The sequence below is a fragment of the Rhinoraja longicauda genome, chromosome 26, assembly GCF_053455715.1.
Source record: "Rhinoraja longicauda isolate Sanriku21f chromosome 26, sRhiLon1.1, whole genome shotgun sequence".
NCBI lineage: Eukaryota > Metazoa > Chordata > Chondrichthyes > Rajiformes > Arhynchobatidae > Rhinoraja > Rhinoraja longicauda.
Window position 1 is genome coordinate 98,652 of NC_135978.1, and position 22,313 is coordinate 120,964.

General features: G+C 42.1%; 1 protein-coding gene across 8 annotated transcripts in view; it reads left to right on the forward strand.

Annotated features, from left to right (window-relative positions):
* synrg (synergin, gamma) overlaps window positions 1-22,313 on the forward strand; it is a 135,904-nt gene that overhangs the window by 2,791 nt on the left and 110,800 nt on the right. For all 8 annotated transcript variants that reach the window (XM_078422723.1, XM_078422724.1, XM_078422727.1 and 5 more), the window contains exons 2-5: window positions 13,591-13,631; window positions 18,000-18,127; window positions 19,511-19,641; window positions 20,195-20,300. In XM_078422723.1, the coding sequence (XP_078278849.1) occupies window positions 13,591-13,631; window positions 18,000-18,127; window positions 19,511-19,641; window positions 20,195-20,300 (406 nt within the window). The remainder of the gene's footprint in view (window positions 1-13,590; window positions 13,632-17,999; window positions 18,128-19,510; window positions 19,642-20,194; window positions 20,301-22,313) is intronic.

Consider the following 22,313-nt stretch of genomic DNA (forward strand, 5'->3'; position numbering starts at 1 on the left):
AGATTCCTATTAAATCTTTTCCCCTTCACCTTAAACATATGTCCTCTGGTCTTCGATTGCCCTAGTCTGGGCAAGAGACTGTGTACATCTACCCAATTTATTCCTCTCATGGTTTTATACACCTCTATAAGGTCACCCCTCATCCTCCTGCACACCAAGGAATTAAGTCCCAGCCTACTCAACCTCTCCCTATAGCTGAGATCCTCATAAATCTTCTCTGTACCCTTTCCAGTTTGACAATGTCTTTCCTATAACTTTTGCTTTTTATTCTTGGAATACCTGCAGTTTTCCTTAGGGATCAAATAATATATCTCAGTTCAAGCAAAGTTAGTATAGAATTGTGTTAATGGGTTGAAAGTGCTTTGAGAGCCTTATTAACAAGAAGCATAGATACAGTTGTGAAAAATAAAACCATTAGGTTAACCAGGTTAAAAAAAAAATGTTTATTCCTTTGATCAAACTTAATCCAGAACAGCATATCTGGTTTCTGGAATAATATAAAACAATCACATGGTGCTTAATATTTTATAGATACAACATGAAATTCTGACTTGCACACAATCAGATTTTATTTTTGTTTGTGACCTGATCTCTAGGTTTAGGATTTGGAGGTTAACTTGGCATCATGTTCAGCACAAACCCTGTGGGCCGAAAGGCCCATTCCTGTGCTGGATTGTACTATGTTCTGGATAACTATTTTCATTTATAACATTCACAAGGAATTTCAGTTCATAATTGTTTCTCACATTTTAACAAAAGGGACAGTACAATATATTAGTTGTACATTGCATAGTGATTTTAGGTTGAATAAATGATGTGGAAGCCATGAGTTTAAAATCCCACAACGGAAGGTTGTGAACAATTATTTCTGCAGCACTGAGCAGATGCCACAAATAAATGTCACATAAAAGGAAGGTATTTATTCACAAAATGCTGGAGTAACTCAGCAGGTCAGGCAGCATCTCAGGAGAGAAGGAATGGGTGACGTTTCGGGTCGAGACCCTTCTTCAGACACTACAATGTCACATAAAAGATTTGTTGATTTGATTCTAAGCATTGATGTGACCATATGACTCAGAGGTCACTTGAATAGAACTTCTAAGTATCTCTTGATATGAAAAAAATATTCAAGGCATTATGTGATAACTTATAAACTGAAGCTTTAGATCCTTAGAAAAAAAAAGACAAAATGCTGGAATAACTCACTGCATCAGACAGCATCTTTGGAGACCACGGATAGGCAATGTTTCGGGTCGGGAGCCTTACGGGAAAAAGCATGGCAAGTGATAGGTGGATATAGGAGAGGGGAAGGTAAATAGACACATGGTTGAACAAAGGCGAAAGAGGAAACGACAAAGGGCTGTGAGATTAGGAGAAGTGTGAGATGTGAAGCTAGGGTGTAGGTGGAAGAGAATGGGGAGTGAAAAGGGGCTGAGATTGTAAGGGAATGGGTGTAGTTTCTAGTTGCTTCTGTAGATCTTAACATCATTCATATTGAAGTCTTTATTATCTTTTTCTTTTCAATGTATTGTCTTTTGAAAACTAGTTAGGCGACAACTAGAATGTTGTATCCATTTCTGATCTATGTACGTTGGGAAATTTTGAAGAGGCAAGAGTTGTAGACATAGCCCAGACCATCACAAACCAACCTCCCTTCCGTTGATTCCATCTACACTTCACGCTGCCTCGGAAAGGCCACTAGCATAATCAAGGACCAGTCTCACCCCAGTCACTCCCTATTCTCCTCTCTCCCATCGGGCAAGAGGTACAGAAGTTTGAAAACGGACACCTCCAGATTCAGTGACAGTTTCTTCCCGGCTGTTGTCAGGCACCTGAGCTGTCCTCTTACCAAGTAGAGAGCGGTCGTGACTTCCCATCGATCTCATTGGAGACCTTTGAACTATCTTTAATCGGATTTACTGGACTTTATCTTGCACTAAACGTTATAGCCTTTATCCTGTATCTGTACACTGTGGATGGTTTGATTGTAATCATGTATACTCTTTCTGCTGACTGGATAGCATGCAACAAAAAGCTTTTCACTGTACCTTGGTACACATGACAATAACAAACTAATCTAAACTAAGGGTCAAAGGACATAGGTTTAAAGTGACTGCCAGAAAATCCTACAGTATGTAAAGGAGATTTTTTTACATAGAATAGTTATGATCCAGGATGCATTATTCGAGAGTAGTGGATGCAGATTCCATTTGTGACTCAAAACAAAATCAGATAAATGGTTAAAAATCAAAGATTTGCTGGATTTCTACTGGTGTAAAGGAGGCCACATTGGGAGCACCGAATGCAGTTGGTGAAGTTTGAAGAGGTGTACCTGAAATTCTGTTTCACCTGGAAAGGTTTCTATAGTCCCTGGATGGAATTGAGAGAACAAATGTAGGGGCGGGTTTAACGTCTCCTAAGGTCTCCTAACGTCTCCTAAGGAGAAAGTACCTGGGAAGGAGGTGGTTTGGGTGAGCTGGAGTGAGCAAACCAAGCATTGGTAGAGGAAGGATTAAAGGACTATGGGCCAAATGCAGGCAGTTGGGCCTTGTGGAGATGGAACATCTTGGTCAGCTTTGGCAAGTTTCTGTGCTTTATAAAAATGACTATAAGTGGTCTGCAGAAAGGGGTGGTTGAATGTCGTGGGGGAGGGGTGGGGATGGTGAGGATCTATGGAACTCTATCCTTGTTCCTTCTGGAAGAAGGGAAGTGAAAACCAAACTGCATGACACCGAGGAGACACAGGAGAGGACTTCATCCATAACATTGGTTAGAGGGTGGAGATACAGCGTAGAAATAAGCCCTTTGGCTCACTGAGTCCATTTCAATCATCTACTTCTATATTATCCCATTTTTCATCACTCTCTGCACACGAGGGGCAATTTACAGTGGCTAATTAACCTACAAACCCACATGTCTTTGGGATGTTGGAGGAAACCAGAGCACCCAGAGGAAACCCACATGGTCGCAGCGAAAACATGCAAACTGCACGCAGACAGCACCTGAGGTTAGGATTGAACCCGGGTCTCTACCAGCTGTGTCACTGTGCCATCCTAGTGTGGAAAGCCTCGCCTTGGAAGCAGATGCTATAGAGATTAAGAGTAAGGGATGGCATCCCTGCAAGAGGCAAGGCGGGAAGAGGTGTGGTCAATGAAGCTGTGAGAGTCAGTGGATTTATAGTAGACATCAGTTGATAGTCTGCACCCTGTGATGGAGACAGGGGGATCCCTAAAATTCACTTGGACTATCCCTGACCTCTCTCTCCATTTCTCTTTGTCTCCTCCAACAATTTGTGTTTTGATTACTTTAGGTCTCGAGTAGGATTTATGCTCACCGTCTTTTGATTTATGGTTCAGTTATTTACTCTGCCATGACTGATATTTATTCTCTTTAAGCAGTTATTCAGCACATTGCATAAATAATTGTTAGTATTTTTTTGTTGCTTATGTGTGATGTTGTTCAATTATGAGTCATAATGGTAATGCGCTGTGAAATAAATGTAATCTCAGGTGGAAAAGCCTGTTCAGTTGTAGTTCCCATCCAGAACCACGATTTTTAATCAATAGACTGCATTCTCCGGTCCCAAGTTAAGTAAATAAATACGAACACTAGTACCTCAGTGCTCTTATTTCAAATGTACTGACAGAATTTAGTAATTGTAAAGGTTTTCTGTCAGTAGTTTGATTTTTAAGCTAGAAATAATCAATGTGGTGATTTACGAGATGAAATTTGCAAGGTTTATATTCTAAGGTCAGAAAGAAACTTGCTTGTTTTTTTGCACGGGGTCCAATTTTGAATTCTGGTCTTCTCCTTTACGAGCATTCTTCACGTCATGATCACACAGTAATTGATTATGATCCAGCAGAGACATCAGTGGTGGGGAAGATGCTGGAGTCAATTATAAAAGACGAAATTGCGGAGCATTTGGATCGCAGTAACAGGATCGTTCCAAGTCAGCATGGATTTGCGAAGGGGAAATCGTGCTTGACTAATCTACTGGAATTTTTTGAGGATGAAACTAGGAAAATTGACAGGGGAGAGCCGGTGGATGTGGTGTACCTCGACTTTCAGAAAGCCTTCGACAAGGTCCCACATAGGAGATTGGTGGGCAAAATTAGAGCACATGGTATTGGAGGTAGGGTACTGACATGGATAGAAAGTTGGTTGACAGACAGAAAGCAAAGAGTGGGGATAAATGGGTCCCTTTCGGAATGGCAGGCAGTGACTAGTGGGGTACCGCAAGGCTCGGTGTTGGGACCGCAGCTATTTACAATATACATCAATGACTTGGATGAAGGGATTAAAAGTACCATTAGCAAATTTGCTGATGATACAAAGCTAGGTGGCAGTGTGAACTGTGAGGAAGATGCTATGAGGTTGCAGGGTGACTTGGACAGGTTGTGTGAGTGGGCGGATGCATGGCAGATGCAGTTTAATGTGGATAAGTGTGAGGTTATCCACTTTGGTGGTAAGAATAGGAAGGCAGATTATTATTTGAATGGTGTCAAGTTAGGAAAAGGGGACGTACAACGTGATCTGGGTGTCTTAGTGCATCAGTCACTGAAAGGAAGCATGCAGGTACAGCAGGCTGTGAAAAAAGCCAATGGAATGTTGGCCTTCATAACAAGAGGAGTTGAGTATAGGAGCAAAGAGGTCCTTCTGCAGTTGTACAGGGCCCTAGTGAGACCGCACCTGGAGTACTGTGTGCAGTTTTGGTCTCCAAATTTGAGGAAGGATATTCTTGCTATTGAGGGCGTGCAGCGTAGGTTTACTAGGTTAATTCCCGGAATGGCGGGACAGTCATATGTTGAAAGACTGGAGCGACTAGGTTTGTATACACTGGAATTTAGAAGGGTGTAGTGAGTCCGATAGCGAGTGGATGTTGCAGATGAAGTTTATTGCATAGTTCTAAAACTCCGTGACAATTCGCAACACTCAACTCTAGACAACTACCTAACGTCTTACCTATACAGAGTTCAATACTAGACTGCCGAATCTACCGCGCTATCACACCTCGTGACATTGCTAGCCAATCCGAGGGTTCGAACTCTTCTAGCCAATCCCTATGTCCCTACATGACCCCCCCCCAGAACCCTCGATGCCATACCTCACGGGCGCCCGGACCACCCGACCTGAACGCGTACGAGGAGGGGAGGCCGGTACCACCAGCGACGAAGGAGGCGGGGAGGGCCCCGCCGATGGAGACGATGGGGGCGCCGTTGGAGGGGAATGGAGGGGGGAGCCTGCAGGTATAGGCGATGGGGGCGTGGCTGGAAAGGGCAGAGTGAACCCAGCCGTGGGCAACGGAGGCCCGAGAGGTGAGGGACGAGACGCAGCTGGGGAAACAGGTGGGTCGGCCGGTGGTCTGCCCCGGCGAGGAGGTTGGGCCACCAGCACGGGACGGTCCTGGTCCAAGTGGGCCGGTTTGAGCCGGGAGTCAGAGACGAGCTCCTGACGGGTTCCTACCTGTAACGTGAAGGTGACCGTCCCCCTTTTCAGCACCTGGAACGGGCCCTGGTAGACCGGCTGTAGAGGGGGGCGGTGGGAATCCCGCCGGAGGAAAACGAACTCGCAGTCCTGCAAGTCCGCCGGCACGTGCACTGCTGTACTCCAGTGACAGGAGGCCGGGACTGGGGCCAGGGAACCTATCCGCGCCCGGAGAGAAGCCAAAATTGACGGGACGGACGACGGCAAGGGTAGGTTCCCTGGAAGAGTTCGAACCCTCGGATTGGCTAGCCAATCCCTATGTCCCTACAAGGGGATCTTATCGAAACGTATAAGATTATTAAGGGGTTGGACATGTTAGAGGCAGGAAACATGTTCCCAATGTTGCGGGAGTCCAGAACCAGGGGCCACAGTTTAAGAATAAGGGGTAGGCCATTTAGAACAGAGATGAGGAGAAACTTTTTTAGTCAGAGAGTTGTGAATCTGGAATTCTCTGCCTCAGAGGGCAGTGGAGGCCAATTCTCTGAATACATTCAAGAGAGAGCTAGATAGAGCTCTTAAGGATAGCGGAGTCAGGGGGTATGGGGAGAAAGCAGGAACGGGGTACTGATTGAAAATGATCAGCCATGATCACATTGAATGGCGGTGCTGGCTTGAAGGGTCGAATGGCCTACTCCTGCACCTATTGTCTATTGTCTATAGAGACAAGAGATGCAGATGCTGGAATTTTGAGCAAAATACACGTTGATGAAACTCAGCAGGTCAGGCAGCATATGCAAAATGAAAGGACAGATGACCTTTTGGGTCTGATTGGAGTCTAGGGGAGAAAGCTGGAGACGAGAGGTGGGGGCATGACACTGCCTGTCGAGCAGCAAGTGAATCCAGGTGAGGGAGTGATTGGCAATGGATGGAGTGAGTGACATGGACTAGAGGTGAAAAGAAGACAATAGCGTGCTAGAAAAGGAGGGAAGAGTGTGATATCTTGTGCTCAGACACAGAATAGCAAGTTAACTCAACATGTCTGCACAGCTGTACTGTGGTTTATTAAATCATTTACAATCCTCCAACCAAAGGTGGCGCTATTACAACTCCTTCCACCCTAATAAAAAAATATTTCCTGGTGGACATTTTGTTTTTTGAATATAACCAACGGTATGAAATTATTACAATTTTGTCTGATAGTTTACTTTTATATAACCTGAATAAAATGAGGGCATCATGCATATATGTTGCATATACAATGATATGTGCATTTTAGGAAGTAACTTCACAAATTTAACCTAACCACTGTGTTTCTCCTTTCTGGATATCTTCCCTGACCAAAAGTTTCTGACTGTTTAGAACCACTTGGACTCATTTTGAATCGAGTCAAGCCTTCCTTTTGACCTACATTCATAGATTCCAGTCCATCAGTCAATTTTGTTTGACTGTAAACCCCACTTGAACCTCCATTTTCAGGCTGATTCAAACTCTCACTAACTTGTGTACCTTCTTGTACCATTTCTGGTAACCCAATTATCTGACTCGTCTAATTGGTCTGATTTCAACCCTGTCTGTGCTTGCATAGGCATGACATGGTCAATGTGTACTTTTCTCACCTTTCCACTTCCAAACATCTTGACCAAGTATGTCCGTGGTCCGCACTTTCTCACTACTCTTCCAGGTAACCACTTCACCCATTTGTGATGATGGTTTTTCACCTTTACCTTCTGATTCAACTCAACACTCCTTTCCTTTACTCTACTTCCGTCATGATATGCTTTTTGTTTCTCCTGTTTCTCTTCTACTGTTTGAGCCAAGTTTGGTTTCAACAGTGAAAACCTTGTTCTGGGTTTTCTTTTCAAGAACAGTTCAACTGGTGTTTGACCAGTAGTGGTGTGAGGTGTGTTTCGACATGTAATCAGAACGTTAGCCAGTTTGTGAAACAAAGACAACTGTCTTTTCTTTGGATTTGGATCCAGCAGTTGTTTGACTAATGTACGCTTCACAATTTACACTGTGCGTTCTGCTGCTCCATTGGAAGCGGGATGGTATGGAGCTACTCTAGTGTGTTTTACAGCATTCCCTTTCATGAATTGTGCAAACTCTTGTGAACAGAATTGTGGTCCGTTATCAGACACAATTTCCTCTGGAAATCTATAGGATGCAAACAACCCTCGCAAAATGTCTATCGTTTTGCTGGATGTCGTTTTTTTCATCGAAAACACCTCAACCCACTTGGAGTGACTATCAATCACAAAGAACAATTGTTGTCCATCTAACTCTGCAAAGTCAATGTATAATCTTTGCCACACTCTAACCAGCCATTTCCATGGCTGTAGCGGTACTGTGGGTGGATTCTTTCCAACTGCTTGACACGTGCTACACTCTTTCACCGTTTGTTCTATGTCCTTATCCAGACTAGGCCACCATAGATAGCTTCTAGCTAGACTCTTTGTTAGACACATTCCCAAATGCTGATCATGAATATCTTCTAGCAATTTTACTCCATATTTTTCAGGTATTACAACTTTCGCTCCCCAAATGGCACAACCTTGGTCTACTGAGAGTTCGTTGCTACGTACAAAGAATTGTTTCAGTTCTGCCTCTGAGTTCGGCAATTTGTTTGGCCATCCATTTGTAATATATTCCTGCACTCTTGACAAAAATCTGTCAGTGCGAGTAGCCTTCCGAATGTCCCCTGATGTGATAGGTAACTCATCTACATGTGAGAAGTAAAACAAGTCCTCTCTGTTTGGGGTAACCTCCGATTCCAAAGGTAATCTAGACATGGCATCAGCATTGCTGTGCTCTGCTGCCTTATGATACTGAATATCATACTGGTATGCAGACAATATCAATGCCCATCTTTGCATTCTGGCTGCTACCAGAGTTGGTATGTGTGCTTTTGGATTTAGGATCACTGTCAACGGCTGGTGATCTGTCTCGATTATAAACCTTCTACCATACAAGTATCTGTGAAACCCCCTAACGGCAAAAATCAATGCAAGAGCCACTCGCTCTATTTGCGCATAATTTCTCTCACTGGCATTGAGTGTTCGAGATGCGAATGCTATTGGCCTTTCCTCTCCATTTTTTAGCACATGAGAGATCACTGCACCAACACCGTATGGTGAAGCTCACATGCTAACTTCATCGGCTTTTTGACATCGTAATGAACAAGCATTGAACTCTCTGCCAACTGAGCTTTAGATGACTTGAAAGCTTGATCACATTTACGTGTCCACCTCCATGGTACATCTTTTCTCATAAGCTCTTTCAAGGGATGTAAACAGGTGGACAGATTTGCCACAAACTTCCCATAGTAATGCACTAATCCTAAAAAGGATCGGATCTCAGATAAGTTTCTGGGAGTGGGCGCATTCTTAATCGCATCAACTTTACCCTTGGTGGGGAGTAGACAATCCTTGTCTATCGTATGACCCAAGTACTCCGCCGAGTTCTGAAAGAACTCACATTTCTGTGCCTTCACTCTTACACTGTGTGTTTCAAGTCGTTTGAGAACCACTTCCAACCTTTCATCGTGTGTCTGCCTGTCAGGGGCTGAGATGAGGATGTCATCCAAGTAACACACCACACCTTCAATTCCCTCTAGAATTTGTGTCATTACCCCTTGAAAAATCCCTGGGGCTGATGATATACCAAATGGAAGCCTATTGAACTGAAAGAATCCCAAATGCGTGTTAATAGTTAGCTTGGATTTAGATTTGTCATCTACACCTAACTACAAGTAGGCATTTGTCAAGTCCATTTTTGTGAAGACTTGGCCGCCTGTGAGGGTGCTAAACAAATCCTCTGCCATTGGTAGGGTATCTGATATGCTATCTTCAAGTATCTGGTTTACGGTCACCTTATAATCCCCACAAAGTCTAACACTACCATCAGGTTTAGGAACAACTACAATGGGTGTTGCTTTCTACTTTCTACCTTACTGATAATGTTCTCAGCTTCAAGTCTTTTCAGTTCTTTCTCAACCTTGTCCTTAAGAGCATACGGCACAACCCGTGGTTTGCAATGCACTGGTGTCGCATCCTGCTTCACCCGAACTTTCGCCTTGTACCCCTTGATTGGCTCCCCCTGGTCGCTAAACACCTTCGGATGTTGCTTGATTATGTCCTCCGGACACTTGAAATCTTCACGAACAAGGAATATCTCGTTCCAGTTGAGCTTCAAGATCTGCAGCCAATTCCGACCTAGCAACGCAGGTTTATCTCCCTTTACAACTACGAGGGCAACTCCGCCTATTGCTCCTTATACCTAACTGGTACATGTACGCATCCTAACACTGGAATCTTCTCTCCAGAGTAACCATGTAGCTCGATTCGCTTCGCTTCCAAAGGAATTTGACTCAGCTTCTCCCGATACACAAATTCTGGAATCACGCTCACAGGTGCTTCAGTGTCGACTTCCATGCTAACATGAGCTCCATTCAACTGGACTTGCATAGGCACATTCTTTGTCTTCCGGTTTACTAGCTCATTGCTGCAGATTGTGTATATCTCGAGGAGCTCTTCCTCTGCCTACAGTTGATCCACAGAATGCAGTTCACTTGTTGTTGAACCTTTTTTCTGCTTAGCCTTTCGACAAGCCTTCGCTAGGTGTCCCATCTTGTGACACGAATAACACTCTGCCTTGAAGAACGGACAAGACTGTGCTAGATGTGAGCCCAAACAGCGATAGCATGACTTTGCCGTCGTCTTGCTACCCTTCCATGGATAACGATTCTCTGACGTCTTTGTCGACCTTATCTGTCTTTAGTTTGCTGGACTGCAGCTAGTTCAACTCTTCCGCTGGTTGTCTAGAAGTTGTCCTGACTCCTCTAGAACCCCTTTCTGCGATATCCATTGACAAAGCAGTTATACAAGCTGTTTCAAAGGTCAGGTCATACACTGTCATCAGCTTACCTCGGATCCGCTCACTTCTCAGTCCACACACGAAACGGTCTCTTAACGCCGGGTCTTGGAAATGTCCAAAATTACAATGAATTGATAACCTCTTGAGTTTCACGATAAAATTACTAATATCCTCCTCTGGAAGTTGGTATCTCATTCCAAAACGATAGCTTTCAGCTATTTCTAAGAGCTTAGGGTCATAATGTTCTGTTAACTTCTTCAGAATATCCTTCAAAGGCGTGTCCTTTGGTTTGGCTGGAGCTAATAAATTCTTTACTGTATCATAAACATCGGGACCCATTTCAGTGAGAAAAATTGCTCTTTTCCTAAATTGAGTTGCTTCATTCAACCATCTTGATTCTGCATCAGAAATTTCTACTTCAGTGATGTTATTTGCAGCAAAATCATCTCTAAACATTCGATGTACACACTGAACATTTCCCGGCTTTGCTGGAACTCACCCTATCTTCCGATATATCCACTGAGCACCACCATTTTAGATTAAAAAAAATTTTTTTAACAGTCTCACAGAATTCAACTTTGTGACCCGATTTCCAACTTTCCTTGACACCAAAAGTTATACAACCTTCTCCGTGCCTCTGTAGAATTCCTTAACTACACAAACAAGTAAAGCTGGGGAATCGACGATCCCACTCTCCTCGCCAATTTGTGATATCTTAAGCTCAGACACAGAATAACAAGTTAACTCACTACTGCACAGCTGTACTGTGGTTTATTCAATCATTTTAAATCCTCCACCCAAAGGTGGCGCTATTACAAAGAGGAGGACTGAAATGTAAAGATGAAATGAGGGATGTAGGTAGAATGCAATGGGGGGTGGGTCAGAAGGGAAATGGAGGACTCGGGGATGGGAGATGAGAAGGAGGGAAAGATGTTGAGTGAAGGGTTGGGAGATGGGGGGTGACGGGTGGAATGTGTGCATGCCAGGATGAAAGGGAAAGAGTGGGGAACAGGGGGATATTACGTGAAATTAGAGAATTCAGTGTTCATATCACAGGGTTGCAAACTGTTCAACCAGAATATGAGGTGCTGTACCTCCAGTTTGCATGTGGCCTCACTGGCAATGGAGGAGGCCAAAAACAGAAAGTTTTGTATGCGAATGGGAACTGCAATAAGGAGGGGAAGATGTTAACTGCCCTCCTTCCCACTTTTTCCCCATCCCTGAATTCCCATTGCTCTTTTATCCCCTCTCATTTTTACCCCATATCCCATTCTCCCCATATCTCTCCCTCTGGCTTTATATTTCACTCCTCCTTTTCTTTCCTTAATAACACCCATTTGTCTGCACCTCTAGCCTTTGTTACTTACCCCACCCTTCAGCCAGTTACCTCACCCCCCCCCCCCAATAACTATATCCATCTATCACTTGCCAAGCATTATCCTGCCTCCACCTCTCTTCAAGCTTTCTCTTCCCCCTATTCCTACCAGTCTTAAGACACATTCCAACCCGAAATATCATCTGCCCTTTCCCTCCACAGATGCTGCCTGCCCTGCTGAGTTCTTTCAGCACTTTGTGTTTTGGTTGTGAACCAGTGCATATTTAATGACATTGAGGCAGGCTTATAGTTCTGCACCAATACTGTGTTACAGTTAATATGTGGGAGGTTCTGTCAGTGCTATGCAGTAGTCTGATACAAATTTGATGTGGAAATTGGTGGACTTTGTTGAGATGCTGACTCATTTTTTCCAAGAGGCGAAGACAAATCTTGATCATATAATTTAACGATATATAGATAACATTATTGATATTAAAACAAAACTCCCGTGGTCTCGGCGGTTGGTAACTAGCTGCAGTACTGCACATAGACATAATAGCAATGTGATGGGCGAGTTACTAAACTAATAGCCAAAAACCCAGGCCATCGATGAATTCAAATCATACCATGGCAGTTTGTAACTTAACTAATAAAAAGCCAGAACTCTTTTTCTAGTAAAATTGATCTCAATAACAGTAAATTATGAAATTTCAGGATTATCATGTTAACCAGGCCCATCTGGTTGACTAATGCTCTTCGGAGACATTTATTTTCCTTTCCTGGTCTTGCACATGTGAACCCTGATGCACCAACGTGGTTACCTCTTGGCTGCCGCCCAAGTCCAGGAGTGAATGGAGATGAATCATAAATACCACGAGTACCAGCACCATCCACATACTGTGAATAAGTAGCAAAAGCATTCATGTACATATCACTGCAAGTATTCAGAAGGTTATGCCGAGCATGTCACATTTTACGGCTAGCTATCATTTTTCTTGATACCTGGAAAAGGGAAAAAGTTGAATTTGGCCAAACTCGCAGTAGCTGCTCTCTCAGTGTGCTTTGTAATTTTTAAAAAAATCTGAATTTTCCATTTTCAGTCTGTAATTTACTCATTGTTCTTTTAAAAGAGGCATTCCATTTGTGCAGATTGTCACATCATTCTTTTTGAGAAAATGTTTGGCGTTGGACACAAAATGTTTGTGTAACTCAGCAGCATCCCTGGATAGAAGGAATGGGTGATGTTTTGGGTCGAGACCCTTCTTCAGACTGAATCAGGGGAGAAGGATATACAGAGATAAAGAAATGTAAGGTGTTAAAACGAGACAAAGGGGATGGAGATCAAGGTAGCGCAGCGGTAGAGTTGCTGCTTTACAGCGAATGCAGCGCCGGAGACTCAGGTTCGATCCTGACTATGGGTGCTGCACTGTAAAGAGTTTGTACGTTCTCCCCGTGACCTGCGTGGGTTTTCTCCGAGATCTTCGGTTTCCTCCCACACTCCAAAGACGTACAGGTATGTAGGTTAATTGGCTGGGTAAATGTAAAAATTGTCCCTAGTGGGTGTAGGATAGTGTTAATGTACGGGGATCACTGGGCGGCACGGACTTGGTGGGCCGAAAAGGCCTGTTTCCGGCTGTATATATATGATATGATATGATATGATAATGCGGAATAGGTCGTTGTTAACGAGGAAAAGGTAACAACAAATTGATTCTGTACTTTTCTTCTTCGGGTTTTTAGTCTGCCAATCCCCTGACTTCTATTTTTCGCTCACTAGTTCCCTCCTCTCTCAACATTTCATTTTTCTTTTTGAACTATTTGTAGACGCAGTAATCAATTGTTGCAGGGTATTTCGCCCTTTGTGTAAGGATTATTTTTCTGTAGTTTAACGTAGGTTTTAAGGAGAGCAGTTAAAATTCTGTTAATAACTTGTAAAGATATTTTATGCTAATGTTTTTCTTGGTCTTTGCTTGCAGCTTCATGTTCCCAGTAGCAGGGGGATTAATTCCTCCCCAAGGTATGTATGGCAATGCTGCAGTTCTACCATGCATATCTTAATGCTTTCCTCTTGTAACATTTGTCACCATTATGTATCATTCTTTAAACCATTCATTGCAATGCCCCAGTTTTGCATGTGTTTCTTTTAATGCACTAATGAGCTCTGAGTAAATTATTATTCAGTTGCTGGATTTGGCTTAAAACATTTTAAAATTGGGAATTACATATAAATGTTCTAAACAGTGTGTTGTGCACCAGATGGCCCCGCTTATTGTCTTTTGATCAATAAGAAAAATGGTGCAGTGATTATTTGCTATTGGTGATGCTTTTGGAAATATGAAATAATTCACCCACGATCCCTTCCCTTCCACTGCACCCTCACCCCCAACCCTCATCGTGTAAAAAGAACTAAGCATTTAACCTTTGTCCCTTTTCCTTTCCTCCGTTGCTGTTTTTTCTGCACACCACTTCCTTTGAAAGAAAACAGAATCTCACTGGTGCTCATTCAAAGTTTAACGTAACCAGGTTTCCAGCTTTGTTCCAGCTGCTTTCATGTAGTCACCCATGGACACATTTGCCATACATACGTTAACTTTCCACTAAAGGCACCTGTGGAATTCTCTGTTATTTGTGGGCTAGCATAACAGTCTAATAATGAAATTTGAATCTCAGCAAACTACATGCTGGAAAATGTATTTAACCCAGAATGTATTTAACAAACTCTTCCGCATTGAGTGTGACTTATACAAAATATATAACTAAAGATAAAATAAAATGCTAATATATCTTGTGCAGACTGAAATGGCAGCACTAGCACTTTACTGCTTACACAGTTACATGTGCTTTGTACATTAAATGAGAGTGAAAGGTGAAAACATCTTGAGTTCTTTTTTAAAATGACACATGAAAACACTCTTCAGCAAATGGGGTCGGCTTCCGACCCCACTCCTGATGTCTCACCTGCTGATGTTTCTTGCCGTCAGTTGTGCATTTATCCGTTTCCCACCCGACCACCCGTCCCTCTGTTCAATGGGCATCTTACTGTAGGGCTCCTTCCCCTCTAACTTGCTGTCACTTCCAAGGTGGAGTATGTGAGCGCCTCAGTGGGAGAAAGAGGAGGCAGTGGCGACGGCAGGGGGGGAAGAAGCCAACTGGACAGAGTGACAGAAGCAGGCAGGGTGGTGAAACAAGGAGCGGAGAAAGCCACTGCGGACAGCAAGATCGTTATGGCTTGGATATATCCTTCTGACATTACACTTGCTCACTTATCAGTAAACTTAAATACACTGTAATGTCCTCTGTCAGACCCTGTTGTGGCTAGCACAATGAATATACGCCTGACATCTTGCAAGAAGATTTTATTACTGATTCTTCACCAGGAAACTTCTAGAAGGTCACCTGACCTCAGTCACAAGGCACAAGCCCATTGGCCCTATAAGGTCACCTGACCTCAGTCACAAGGCACAAGCCCATTGGCCAGCTTCTGCTCTTGGCCTCAAGGGGGCACTGGCATTTACATCACATGTACATCACATACACTATACACTATCATTATTCCTGCTATCGTCAGCATAACAGCAGGATTCCTTGACATACCCTCTCCCCATTTTAGGACTAGATCCGTAGAAAGAACCAAATTGCTATCAGTTAGCTCAGCATAGAGATAAATTGCAAGACATTTTGGTCCACATACTACATTACTGCACTCTGGGGTGTTTCCATTCACTAATCTTTTGTGAAATGTGTGACATTGCATTTTAATTTTCTTTCTTACTGCACCCTTTGATTTGTAGAGAAGGCCAAAGGGAAACCACAACAACAGAACCAGATGTAATTCTGTGGGGCTTAATTTGTTTTGTAGTTTTGATCAATCTTTTAAAGAAAGTGTTTAATATTCTCACAGTACAGAAATTGAGTTCTTACAGTATTTGTCTATAATTGAAAACATTGTGTTTATTTTGGTGCTGTTTGCTTGATATTTGGGAAGCTTATTTAATATTAGTCAATTATCGGAAATAAGTGGGAGATAGTACATGCTACAATCTATTTGCAGTCTACTGTTATCATTTGTCACACTTACAAAGAGTTAATTATTGTTATGCTTTTACCTATAGTTGGGAAACTGGGTGGTCGGTGCGGGGTGATGATATGTTGGTGGATGAAATAAACGGAATAAAATGACCGTACCACTGGCCTACACTACAAAACTGCAAAACAAACATTGATTTTGTCAAAAACATGAATAGTAGCCAGATACAAACTACATATGAATGTTTGCAAATTGCAAAATACATTTCAAATTACACAATGGGTGTGAAAGAAGCTAATTTATTGCACAGGAGAATCTTATATCTCGCATTCAAAACAACAGATCTAGAATATAAAACATAGAACAGTGCAGCACAGAAACAGGCCCTTCGTGTTCTCCACAGATGCTGCCTAACCGGCTGACTTACTCCAGCATTTTATGTATTTTTTCTAAACCAGCATCTGCAGTTCCCTGTATCTAAACTTCCCACATTCTCACTTTTCACATGTTAGTCTCCTCTGCCTGCATGTGATCCATATCTACCTTTGGAATTACACACATCCAGTCCGTGATTGAGTTTTTTTCTCTGCCATGATATAAATCGGTTAAGGAACTCCCCTTTCAACAAAGGTCAGGAACTGCTCCAAGCTAGAACATAATTCACTCTGTATTACTTGCAACGATTCCTTTCCATTCCTTTAAATATGACTAGATTGTACAGGGCACCTCAAGCATGGGTAAGCAGGGCATTCAATTCCAGTTTGGAGCCGTTTTTATTATAATTAGGTCTAGAGAGGATAGAAAGCCGTTCCGGGGAGTCCAAGAGGAGGGGGACCAATGGAGACGGGAGAAGACTTCTATTATGTCTAGAGAGTGTATTTTTAAAGGGTCTCGACCCGAAACGTCACCCATTCCTTCTCTCCAGAGATGCTGCCTGTCCCACTGAGTTATTCCAGCTTTTTGTGTCCAACTCCAGTTTGGCTGGACATCAATAAATCAGCTGATATTTTACATACTGGCAATGTGATAAATTCCAGGATTGCAAAATCTTTCCACATAAAGGACCCTGGAATGGCAATGAGAGAAAATGCACTGAAATCTGGCAGAGCTCCAGAATTATGCAGGGTTGTAAGGAGCATCATAGAATATAAAACAAGTCTGGCTTTTGCTCACTTGCTTTACTGACCATTTGCAAATATGGGCACGTGCAAAATAAAATATGGCATCTGATGCAATTGTGTTAGATGTTCCAAATTTACAAGTTTCACCAAATATTGCATTAACACATGTACAGCGTATTAATTTATTGCAAGTCAAGCTGCATTGATGAACATGTCATTTTTGTACTGAGCTAACAATGAAGACATGCCCAATAGTTATGAGCCACTATCATGTTTGTTTCTCAACAGAGGAGAGAGCTTTCCCAAATAAGTAAACACATGATCATTGTCACAAAGACACTCAATAGCATGAACTGCTCAGCAGTGTCAGAGGGCCTCAGGGTACCAGCAGGCGCTCCATGTTCTTTCACCATGGAGAAATGTGTACAATCAATAAATACAAAGCAGTAATCACTGAGAATTTTGATGACCAACATACTTAAGGAACAAAATACTTAATTGAATGTGGTGCTGATATTCACTGGGTTGATTTCTGGTATTCAAAAGTTGATTAATGGAAAAAAACTGAGCCTGCGCTCATTCGAGAATAAAATGAAAGGCGATCTTATTGAAGCACATAAGATTCCAAGAAGTGTTAGATGCTGAGAGGATGATTCCCGCGGTAGATATATCTCGAACTGCGGTGCATCGTCTCGGAGACGTGGTTGCCCATTTAAAACAAAGATGAGAAATTTCTTCTCTCGGAAGGTTATAGATCTCTGTAATTATCTCGAATGTAGACACAAAATGCTGGAGTAACTCAGCGGGACAGGCAGCATCTCTGGAGAAAAGGAATGGGTGGCGTTTCGGGTCGAGGCCCTTCTGCCTGTCTTGCTGAGTTACTCCAGCATTTTGTGTCTACCTTCAATTTAAATCAGCATCTGCATTCTTTCCTACACATTCTGTAATTATCTTAATGTGCAATGGAGGCAAAGTTATTGAAGAAATTTGAGGTTAGGGTTGACAGACATAATTGCAGTTGAGTGAGGTGGTGTGGGGAGAGAGCAGGATTGTGGTGTTGAGGCCAAGACTGGATTAAACTTGATGTTATTCCATTGTGGAGCCGGCTTAAAACTTTCTTGTTTCTTATGTTCCATATTCTTATTTCTAATAGAATTGTGCAACATATATCCATCATTTTTTAAGAAAATGCATAGAGTTTAGATGAAGGTTTCCATTTCACAATGTTTCTGTGTAGGGATGACAGCAATACAGCAGCAGCAGCAACAGGGATTCCCTATGGTACCAGTGATGCAGGCTAACATGCAAGGCATGATGGGAATGAACTTTGGTTCACAGATGCCCCCTGGACCAATGCCTATGCAGGTAATTCAGTGATAAACGTTTGACCTGCATTATTCTTCATCCGTATGACATTTAAAATAGAATATTTTGGCTATATTATTCTCTTCAGCATGTTTTGCACGGTATAATTTTCATCATTGATTGGATTCCCAGTCTACTCTGCAAGACGAGGAGGGTACCAACAAACATTAGAAATTGTGCAAGAATATATTGTGCCTTTAGAAAATTAAGGATGTGTCAGTGAGTATTAAACAGTAATTGTACAACTATTTAGAAGTAATAGCTTGCACACCAAGCTGTAAATTGTGCAAGGAAACTTGAAGCTATACAATCAAATGGATTTTGCCCCAACGTATTTTTTCCAAGTACTATATTTCCCTCCCACAACCCCTTTCACAAATCAGGTCACAGTCAATTTATAGCCTTGGATTTGTTGATGTCACAATTCCATCCCATGCTGTGTGAGATAGTTTAAATCTAGTTCTAATTCAAAATAATATACTTACTGTTGCATGTTATTCAAAAGCTTTATCAAATACTGTATATGTTGATGGGTATGTACAAAGTGAATGTTTATTTAAAGGGTACACTTGGCTATCATTGGTTTCCCATACATTGTATAATGTTTGCTTAATTATTAACAACTTGCTCAAAGATGTATTGGGCTACCATGGTGATGTTTGCGTCAGAACACTTTTACTCTACTGCCTTAATAAATAAGGCTTGGTGGGCTCAAATGAGACGAGCAGGTTCTGGACATGGAACGAAGCAAAAATGCAAGCAAGTTGGATTTAATTACCATTTTCATTTCTGTTATGTTCTGTTGGAGGTCTTATTTTAAAATTATAGAGTCCTAGAGTGATACAGTGTGGAAACAGGCCCTTCAGCCCAACTTGTCCACACTGGTCAATATGCTACATTGGTCAACAGCTGGTCAACAGCTACACTCGTCCCATCTGCCTGCATTTGGTCCATATCCCTCCTATTATATTATCCTATTATGAGAGGCAATTAAAATTATGAGAGGCATAGATAAGGTAGACAGCCAGAACCTTTTCCCCAGGATGGAAAACTCAAAAGACTGGAGGGCATAGGTTTAAGATGATAGGGGCAAAGTTTAAAGGCGATGTATGGGGAAATTATTTTACGCAAAGGATGGTAAATGCCTGGTAACACCATTGGGTGTGGTGGTTGAGGCAGATACAATAGTGGCATTTAGAAGACTTTTAGACAGACATGTGTATATGCAGGAATGTAAGGATATGGATTATGTGCAGGTAGAGAAGAGATGATCTTGGCATCATATTCGGCACAGCCAATGTGGGCCGAAGGGCCTGTTCCTGTGTTATACTGTTCTATTTTTCTGGGTTCTTTGTAACTTATGAAAACCTTTACACCTCACAGGGTGGAATGCCAATGGGTCCCTTGCCACCAGCGGGAATGCCATATATGCCACAGCATCATTATATGGCAATGCGTCCATCTCCGCCACAGTACACACCGGATATGCAAATACAGTTTGCTGAAGAGCAACAGTAAGATTATTTTCTGTTTCAAGCAATTACACAGATTATTGTATTTCCTTAAAAATATAGCTATCGTTTGAGTCATTAAGTAGTGGAAATAAATTTGGAGGGCTGCAAAACTGAATAAGTGATTGCCAATTCACAAGCCAGCAAATGTTTTCTGTGTTCCTCATTTGTGCAATAGGCAAAAAATACCTTTCCTGGAATTTGTAGATAATTTGTGTCTCCTCACACACTTTTATTATTCGTACCGACAATATTTATTGACAGAATGTCACTTTTCACGCAGTAACCAGTTTGTACTCTCCAACTGCAAGCTCCATGTAGATTGGGTAAATTCTTGGCCACTCCCTGAAACATTTGCATTAAGACTAGTGATTTTATGATAAAACTTTCAATTGGAAAGCATATCAAATAATATAATTTAAGTAGTTTACTATTAATTGCTTTCTCATTCAATGAAAAATGGGTTATCAGTTACTGTCTTGGATCATTAATGGAATATAAATATAAACGTAACTATTCAATGATATTTAGTCTTTGGTTTTCTCTGCTTCTCCAGAAAACGGTTTGAACAGCAACAAAAGATGATGGAAGAGGAACGGAAGCGGCGACAGTTCGAAGAGCAAAAGCAGAAGCTTCGCCTTTTGAGCAGTGTAAAGCCTAAGGTATGCACTACCCAGCAATATAACCCCGGGAGGGGAAGAGGGGGAGGGAAGAGGGTGCTGCCCCAATGCAGGAGATGTTTGGGCCCAACGGGTCCACTTGGTCTAGTCATTCCTATAACAGGGTGAGCAAAAATTCTATAGTAATTAGCAAATAAAACTTCAGAAGTTTCAGAACAGACATGCTTTTCTTTAGTGAAACTCAAAACTGCTATTGTCAAAGCTGTTTTCATAAATTACGGAACCATACTCTGCATTTAATGGGTTGAATTATAGAGCATAGAACGGTCCTCCCTCCATGTCAAAGCTTGCTCATCAATTGTGGATGAGAGGTCCCCATAAGGGATTTAGAATTCCAAGGGAAAAAATGCAAGAAATTGAGGGGAAAATACTGAACATCATGAATACTAGTCAGGATTTTGCAATCAGAAACATACATTTTGAACAAGCAGTTCATTGCACAATTTTCTACAGACTTTCTGTATCTAAACATGGCATAATTGGAAAGTGAACTTTGAATGATGCCCTCAAAAGAGGCACTGGAACTTGTGTGAATGTAATTAGTAATAATTATTTCCTTAATAAATCAATGAGACTTGACAGCTTTAAATATTAATTGTCAGTGAATTTGTTTGCCAGATAATACTGTCTTGTGGTTAAATATACACATGTGGCTGAATGGACAAGCCATTTGTTTATGTGCAGATTTAATGGGTGCCCTTAACTTCATGCGGTTGTGTGTATTTGGATTCTGTTAACGAGATATCTACATTGTTCCTGAGGGCAGCTTGGTGTTGATGCCTCTCGACAGTAAACCGCCAGCAAAAACAATTACCATCCCCCCCTTCAACACCTTCAAATAAAATCCTGGGTAGCTATTAAATGAAGAATATCATTGAAGATTATAAGGACACATTATCCAGTCTGTGAAAATAGTGAGATTCTGTTTTTAAGAGATCACAGCTTTGGGCAGAATGTAACCTGTCATGGCTGCTGGAGATTGAGTGAGAGCTGCTCACACAGTATTTGAGTGTCCTTGGATTCCCTTTTCACTGCTGGACTACAATGGCACGGATTAAAGTAAATACCTTTATAGCCTTCAAAATGCAAAAGAATACGAGTTGTTTTGGTTCTCTACCCCATGTACCTTTTAGTTTTTGTAGCAGGTGTCGATGTTGTTCCAGTTGTGCACTTGGTTTCATTAATCCACGCTCTCCTGGGGAACCTTATTTAATCTCTTCATTTTCATTGGGGGTATAGCAGCCATTTGAAGGAGAGAAGCAATTGCTTACTCAGTGTTAAGTGTAAGTTATTTTATAAATGCTTGGTTTAATTTCCAATTTCATGTTAATTAATAATACTTAATCATTAAGAAAGTCATGATCCAGCTCTATAAGACTTTGGTTGGGCCACATTAGGAGTATTGCAAGCAGTTCTGATCACTCCATTGCAGTAAGGATGTGGAGGGTATGGAGAGGGTGCAGAGGTGGTTTACCAGAATGTTGCCTGGATTAGAGGGTTTCAGCTATCGATCTTCAGGTTAAACCAGCAACTGCAGTTCCTTCCTACACAGGTAGACAGTCACAACCTTTTTTTTCCAGGGTAGGAATGTCCAGCACTAGAGGACATAGCTATAAGGTGAGACATAGAAACATAGAAACATAGAAAATGTGAGTGGGGAAAGTTTAATGGAGATGTGCAGAGCACATTTTGTTACACAGAGAGTCGTGGGGAGTCCAGAACAAGGGGCCACAGTTTGAGAATAAGGGGTAGGCCATTTAGAACGGAGATGAGGAAGAACTTTTTCAGTCAGAGGGTGGTGAAGGTGTGGAATTCTCTGCCTCAGAAGGCAGTGGAGGCCAGTTCGTTGGATGCTTTCAAGAGAGAGCTGGATAGAGCTCTTAAGGATAGCGGAGTGAGGGGGTATGGGGAGAAGGCAGGAACGGGGTACTGATTGATAGTGATCAGCCATGATCGCATTGAATGGCGGTGCTGGCTCGAAGGGCTGAATGGCCT